General features: G+C 40.9%; 1 protein-coding gene across 1 annotated transcript; it reads left to right on the top strand.

Annotated features, from left to right (window-relative positions):
• The first annotated feature begins 1,291 nt into the window (after nucleotides 1-1,291).
• On the top strand, nucleotides 1,292-7,576 carry LOC107385647 (phosphatidylinositol 5-phosphate 4-kinase type-2 gamma). Its single transcript, XM_015959685.3, has 10 exons — nucleotides 1,292-1,530; nucleotides 1,632-1,729; nucleotides 2,430-2,526; nucleotides 2,936-3,085; nucleotides 4,708-4,854; nucleotides 5,082-5,120; nucleotides 5,747-5,860; nucleotides 5,927-6,179; nucleotides 6,255-6,358; nucleotides 6,469-7,576. The coding sequence occupies exons 1-10, from the start codon at nucleotides 1,381-1,383 to the stop codon at nucleotides 6,547-6,549; spliced, it is 1,233 nt and encodes a 410-aa protein (XP_015815171.3). The 5' UTR covers nucleotides 1,292-1,380; the 3' UTR covers nucleotides 6,550-7,576.
• The last annotated feature ends 226 nt before the right edge of the window (nucleotides 7,577-7,802 follow it).

The following is a 7,802-nucleotide window of genomic DNA, read 5'->3' as shown; positions in this document are numbered from 1 at the left end:
TGATATCATTAAACACCACTTCTTGCCTGCCTGGGGGAAATGTAATTATGGATGAGCTTCAATAATCTACACCTGAATGAAAGCAAAACTGAGATTATTTTTCTCACCTCTGGCAGGACTGTCAGTACGGCCCCGAGGTTTACCTCTCTTCATTGGCCCCATGGGTGATGTCAGCAGTTACCAACCTAGGGATAAAATTCCATCATGCTCTCAGGTGTGATGCACAAGTTTAAATGGTGATACGCTCTTGATTGTTCCGGTTTCGACGTATCGCTACGATTAAGCCAGTGTTGTCGAGGGCTCATTTGGAGTTAGCTCTACATGCATCTGGAGCGGGCTTCGATTGCTTGTGAAGCAGGTTCTCTCCATCCAATCTTTTAAGTCTCATTTAAAAAGACACTTTAATAGATTGGACTTCTTCCCCTGAGTTCCTTGGTTTTATCATGCTTTTTTATTGGTCGGGAGTCCCTTGGAGTTTCCAGGTCATGCCTGGTTTATATATATATATATATATATATATATATATATATATTACTGCGATGGACTGGCTCTCTGTCCAGGGTGTACCCCGCCTACTTGCCCGTTGACTGCTGGAGACAGGCACCAGCCCCCCTGCGACCCTACGTGGACTAAGCGGGTTCAGAAGATGGATGGATGGATGGATATATATATATTAGTCATTTTTTTATATAATTGTTCTTATAAATGTACTTTGTCTTTTTTAAATATATTTTTATCTTGTTTTTTTTTTGTTTTTTTATTGTTTTTGCTCTTTTTATACTGTGCTGGTGTACAGGACCTGGGGACTCTGAGAAGGTGGTTGAAGGTCCTATAGAAATAAAGGTGATGATGATGACGATGAACTCTTAGGGTAACCATTCTGTGGCAAAAAATGAACTACGATGATGTAAACTCCACAGAAGCACCAGTTTAGTTGATGAAATCTACCCGCAGAGCCCCAAAAGAAGAAGGGTTTTCTCACCTGCAACATATGATCTTATTGTTGTTTGTGTTTATTCTTCTTGTCTTTTGGGTGAGTTTTATTTAGCTGGTTTAACATATTGCTACTAACAACCAGATCATTTTATAAACGATTGAACCTCATGTTTTCATGTAGAATTTGCATGTTTTATTCAAAGCTGCAGGGCGTGAAAAGAGATGTAATAAACTACAGGATCAACCCTCATGAGCACAGGTGATTCTGATTAAGTTTAGCATGTATTTCTGCTCCTGTTCTGACTGGACGTGCAGCAGTGTTTGGATCAGTCCATGCTGCTGCTGCAGAGACTCCCGAAGGCGGACTCTAGCCTGCTTTGCATACTCAGGACTCCACAGGCAGCAAGCAGCCTGCTCACACATCGTTTCACCTGAGGAAGCACCATGTCTTCCTCTCCCACCTCCTCCTCCTCCATCCCCATTCTGAAGCCCAAGAGGAAGACTAAGAAGAAGCACTTTGTGCAGCAGAAGGTGGAGGTTTTCCGAGCCAGTGACCCGGTCCAGAGCGTCCTCATGTGGGGAGTCAACCACTCGGTATGTAGATCTATAAATATTAGGGCTGCTGCTGAACGTTGTATGTGGACCTGAATGTGAAAACGCTCTCCCCTTTTCCCCTGCTCAATGATCATGCGCAGATTAACGACCTGAGCCAGGTGCCTGTACCTGTCATGCTGCTTCCAGACGACTTCAAAGCCAGCACCAAGATCAAAGTCATCAACCACTTCTTCAACAAGTAAAGCTCTCAGCTCTGCTTCCTGTGAGCTGCACAGATTTGTGTGGTCCTTTTGAATTATTCACCCGAGCTTATCAAAAACAGCAAAGCCTGTGGGAAACAAGCACACCTTTAACACTTACAAAGTGATGCATGTGTCAAAGTATAAGATAACATAAAAGGATGCTGAGCACTAAAGTAGGTCTGCAGCCTGATTCACCCCAGCAAGTTATCTCAGTGGTGGTGCACATGGAGACAAACAGTGGAAACACAACCGCTGCCATGTTTGTCTGTAAATGTAAACAGCTCGTATCAGATGAGTGACATTATTTTATAGGAGTCAAAGAAGCAGAGCTGAACAAATTTTCCACTGTGAAGCTGCAACAGATTGAATAAAACAGTGGAGCTTTCAATAATCCTTTAATCCATTCAGGAATCCTGTAAAGACTTCATGACCAGAGGTGGAGAGAAGAATAAACATGTGTTCTCAACCTGAAAGCTGCTTTTAGTGGTAACATGAAGAATTCATTTGCAAAAACAGAAAATTTTACATTAATTTATTATTAGCTTCAGCGGATATCAGTCGAAATAAAGTTGGGTAAAATTACTTTTATCCTTTTTTTTTTTGCAAATAAAATCTTCATATTTAACCAAACTGCAAAAACACATTTTTATCCAAACATACGTTTAGAGTTTTTTCTTCTTATTATTTTGTCATCAGGGAGAACCTTCCCGGACAATTCAAATTCAAAGAGTACTGTCCACAGGTGTTTAGAAACCTACGAGAGCGCTTTGGCATCGAGGATCAAGACTACCAGGTACTGAAAATTCCCCATTAAATCCTGTGATCCTGTCCTAATAATGATTAAAAACACAATTACTTGACAAAACAGAGGGTACAAAAGGAGAAAAGTGCACTGGTGCACACGTGAACTGTTTTCTCCTTTTGTAGAAAGCTTTTATTGATCTGTTCCTGTCCAAATTTGCATGTCTTTGCGTCGCATTTGCATGTGCCAGGTGGTGCATCGAGTATTCCTCCAGCGCCAGGAGCGCACATTTGCTTATGCGGGAAACATGCTGCACAGTATCAGCTGATCAATGTGCAAGATTAAGGCGAGATTTGTTGTAAAGCTAGCATCCACCTACACACAATGAGCTCATTTTTAGGTGAAATTTAAAAATTTGCTTGCAAAATTGGATGAAATGGATTCATAATTCTGCTGTCAGGTTTCTCTGGCCCGCAGCGCTCTGCTCAAAGAGGATGAGGGGAAATTTGTGGGACCGCTGCTGACGTCATATGACCACACTTTGGTGGTAAAAGAAATTTCCAGTGAAGAGGTGGAGGAAATGCACACCATCCTCTCGGAGTATCATCAGGTAGGAATAACTAAAGGATGAGCTGTTTTTTTAACATGGTGGGAGGTTTTGACTTTAAAATGTAATCACTCACCAAAATATTTTCCCTTAATTAATTTTATTCATTAAAAATATTTGTATTTCTCAATTTTTGTTCTGTTTTCTTTTATTACAAATAACAATTTCTTTTATTGTTATTATATGCCCTGTTAGGGAAATGGTAAACACATTAGACTCATAACTTCAAAGTTTAGAAATAAAATGTAGACGTTGTTTCCAGAATGAGAAATGACTGTGACCGAGAATAGTAATGTTCACCATGACAGATACCTAGTTTTCTGTTTCTCCTGATTTTTAAAGTTAAAAGGAGGAAGTCACATGTTCTAATGATGGCAAACTCTTCCTCATAGACTCAACCCAACACAAAACCGAAAAGATGGTTTATAAAATGATGAAAGTAGGAGATATGATTTAAACTAAGATGGGCAAAAATATCATATCACAATTTCATGTTTGTATCATTTTTTTGAACAAGGTATTTAAATTTTTTTTAACAATTTTAAACAACCTTCAACATCTCCATTATTTTGTGTTCCCACCTTCACACAGAGTATCACAGCTTTGTATTTAACTTTAACATCAACACTGAAAGAACCTAACACAACCCTTTCCCACACACACACACACACACACACACACACACACACACACACACACACACACACACACGCACACACACAGCACCATCACCACCCATCTCGCTACACTGGATGAAACAATATAATGGAAAGAAACACAAAACCATTTCCAAGTAGTACTGAATCAAAATACAAATACAACTCCACAAAAGAAACTATCACAAAGAATTAAACTAAACTGTCGACAGGAATATGATTAAAGTACTACACAAAAGAAAGCCCTCAGCCCCTCAGACTGTGTCTGATCCTCTCCAAGTCCACATGAGACATAGTTTCTGCAACCCAGTGACCGTATGTCGGCGGATGAGGGTCCTTCTACCTGGAGTATTTAATGTTTTGTCCAGCAAGCAGCAAAGGGCAACCAGGTTTTATTGACAGATGTCAGAATCTGGACGCACAGTGGTCCCACAAATTTTAGAGAGTGCATCAAATATAGACCCCCAATAATTCTGTAGTTTTGAGCTCGTCCAGAGCATGCCAAGAAATGCGGCGGGACAGCAACGCGGGACCAAGTCATGTTTTTATCATTTTTATTAGTCTTCTTTTAAATGACTTTGTTACTAAACAGCAATTATCCCTGTGTTTAAAAGTTGGACCTAAAAGAAAAATTAAATTGCTGTAACTAATAATTAGGTGGCTTATGCTAGCATGTGCTTTTGACACACTGTCCCAAATTAATGACAAATGCAAAGAATTTCTTGGTGAAAAACGTTAACAGCCTGATTATCTTCCCGGTGACACAACAGACAAAAGGTCTAGAATACGTTGAAACTGTCTGTAAAATGTCAGTTTTCCTTCATTCGGACATTTAAATCAGGTCTGATTTACAAGTTTCAGATAATCATGAGTGCTGACACCACTGAAGGATTCCCAGGGCACAGATTAACCTGAAAACACCTCACACTTCATCATCGTCTCTAAATTCTTTCTTTCTCTATCTTCCAGCATATTGTCACCTGTCATGGCAGCACGCTGCTTCCTCAGTTCTTGGCCATGTACAGGGTGACGGTGGAGAGCGAGGACACCTACCTGTTAGTGATGAGGAACATGTTCAGCCACAGACTTCCTGTACACAGGAAATACAACCTGAAGGTAAAACTGCTGAAGATATGCACGTAAACATGCTTCATGCAAATGTTTGAAATCATCCTTTAGGTTTCAGTTTTTAACCCGGTCCAGATCAGCAGGTCTTCAGACCTTTTCTACATCCATCAAATTTCCCTTTAGACTTTTGCTCTTTTTTCAAGTGGACAGCATTTCCAGTTTGTGTAAGTCTTCTGCTGCAGGTCTGTAACAGTCACTCCTTTTCTCCTCCTCAGGGCTCCCTGCTGTCTCGTGAAGCAAGTTTCAAAGAAAAGGTGAGATCGGAAGGTGGCAAATGCATGAGAGGCTCTACTGAGTAATTCATGCTTTTCTGCAGTGATGCAGCTGAGATGGTTTCAGGAATATAAAGATCTTCAAATGGCGTTTCACTCACCGGAATGTTCATTTGGTCCGCTCGGTGTCTCAACATCTTTCTGAGATAAAAGAGAAATACAAAAACACAAAGATTTTTCTAAAGCCCATTTCAAAGTTGGTTTATGAGTCAGATAATTAAATAAAATTTTTTTTAATGATTGTTGAAGGGAAATGGTACCAAACGACCTATGAAAGTCTTCAGTTTGCCTTTAAACAGTGCTGCAGAAAATTATTCATTTGTTTTATGCTAATGTAAAAGTCATATTCCAGGCAGATTTGCTATTGTTTGCATGCTGTGACACAAATGAATTATTTAACTTATCAAAACCCCTTTCAGAGAAAAAAACAGCACGCAGTTCAAATATTATTCTGTTCAGGCAGAGGTGGGGCTGACCTGGACTAGGAAAATGCTCTGGTTGATGAGCTGTGGAAACCTTTCATATTTCCCTCCGTTTATTTGAAAAACAAAATTTTAAACCAAAAATGTCTAAAGATGATAAAAAATCTAGCTGGGCTTCGTTTCCAGGTCAAAGAGTTGCCCACCCATAAAGATGCAGAGCTCATGAACAACATGCAGAAGGTTTACCTGAGCGATGACGAGAAGGGGAAGATGATGGAGAAGCTGAGTGGAGATCTGGAGGTAAGGCTGTGTTCAGACTCCTGATTCTTGTGGAGAGTCCTCATGCTTAAACGTGCATTGCCTCAGTTCCTCATACAGATGAGGATCATGGACTACAGCCTGCTGCTGGGGATCCACGACATTGAGCGAGCTGAGAGGGAGGAGGAGGAAGAAGCAGATTTGTCCAACGAGGAGGAAGAGGAGGATGAAACTGACCCGGCAGCTCCTCGGAGCTCCACCTCACCAGAGGGCATCACAGGCTACATGAAGTCCTTCAAACCAATGGGACCTGGGGAGTTTGACCCTTATGTGGACATGTACGCTGTCCACAGCTCTGTGGGTGAGTGCTACAAGCTCGGATCTCCCACGGAAGCTCTTAGGAACGTCATCTAAAGCAGATCAATGTCACTCACAGGTGCCCCGCGGAGGGAGGTGTACTTCATGGGCCTGACTGACGTGCTGACGCAGTACGACACCAAGAGGAGAGCTGCTCACGCTGCCAGGGCTGTCAAACATGGGGTGAGATGTCTGTTCTTTCAAAGGTTGGGTTAGCGTGGGGACTCTTCAGTGCTCCGTTCTGCAGGATTTAAAAAGGTACCTTTTAATGCTCTGCTGTGTTTGTGTTTCAGGCTGGAGCTGAAATCTCAACGCTTCATCCTGAGCAGTACGCCAAATGTTTCAGTGAGGTCATCATTAAGATCTTTGCCTAGTTGACATTTTTCCAAGTGAAAAATGTATGAACGGTTAATGTCACCACAGTTCAGGCATGTTTTTACACCAACATAAATCATTACACAGTCTTTGTGTTTGTTTGGATCCAAAATTAAACTGACCTATTTCATTGTTTTGTATTGAACTCTGATTTTTCTGCAGCATTAATTTGTTATAGTAGAACATCTGGCTGAAAAAATCCCACTAGATCTGCCAGAATGGACGTGACATGTGAAATAAATGTCCATGTAAAGGTTACATGTGCATAAACTGGACATCTTTGCGACTGCATTTGTTTTAAGTCTCTTTGTGATTGGTGCCATTAGGACAATCTGTTTAATTAACTATTCTGTTCCCCCAAACGGAGGCAGTCTAAAACAGTTAAGGCCCAACAATCAGGACAATTTTGACCTGATCCTTTCCTTCCAACAATCTTAAGGAGAAGCCCAGTTACCATAAGATGATCTTAACAGAGATTCCTGCCGTGTGTGGTGTGTTGCACACAGCTGGGTATCACGTCACGACTGCTACAATCATAAATCTGGGATGTTTGACATGTTGAATTAACTTAGTCTGATTTTCAGAGACAAGCACATGTGCTGCCTGTAGAATGTGAAATGTAGCCAATCTGAAAGCGAGGTGGCAGAACTCTGAAATCACGTTTGATCTCAGGAGGTTTTGCAAAATGTCCCATCTGACTGGGGAATGTTTGTGTGTAAAATCCATTCATGTGTGGTGTGTTGTCTTTATCATGTGACCAAACACCACACTGTGGAACAAAAACTGTTACATGTGAGATTTGTATGGTCTGTAATGTTAGAAAACTTTCCAACAATTTAAAAATCTTGCAGCGTGAACCCGGCCTTTGTTTTGCTGTATTTCAAACTAATTATGTCATCATCTTGTTTCTATTTGGAGAAGAAAGTTGGCATGAAGATCAAAAAGAACTCTTTTCAGTTGAATTTCTGATTTCTTTTGGTTTATGATTAACCCAATAAATCAGAAGAAGAGAAGTCAAATTCCTAATTCTGCTCTACTTAGTGTTTATTTTCCTTCTCTTTTGAACACAAATGTGTGATTCTTCAGCTTTGGTAAGGAAGGAAAGATTTTCATAACATTTAAACCAGTCTCGTCAGGTCTCTCTCAAACTGCTGTGAGCTAATTGACCCCACACATCAACACTGCAAATAGGAGGGGACCAAGGACAGAGCCCTGTGGCACACCCCAGCAGAGTCTGATCCAGGGTGATGAA

This window comes from Nothobranchius furzeri, chromosome 3 (assembly GCF_043380555.1).
Source record: "Nothobranchius furzeri strain GRZ-AD chromosome 3, NfurGRZ-RIMD1, whole genome shotgun sequence".
Taxonomy (NCBI): Eukaryota; Metazoa; Chordata; class Actinopteri; order Cyprinodontiformes; family Nothobranchiidae; genus Nothobranchius; species Nothobranchius furzeri.
This window is presented reverse-complemented; position numbering and strand designations above follow the sequence as displayed.

Excerpts from the sequence above, each read along its gene's own strand:
- LOC107385647 (XM_015959685.3), top strand. The coding sequence starts at position 1,381 with ATGTCTTCCTCTCCCACCTCCTCCTCCTCCATCCCCATTCTGAAGCCC. Across the intron at positions 2,527-2,935 it reads TCGAGGATCAAGACTACCAG|GTTTCTCTGGCCCGCAGCGC; the intron begins GTACTGAAAATT and ends TTCTGCTGTCAG. Across the intron at positions 4,855-5,081 it reads ACAGGAAATACAACCTGAAG|GGCTCCCTGCTGTCTCGTGA; the intron begins GTAAAACTGCTG and ends TCTCCTCCTCAG.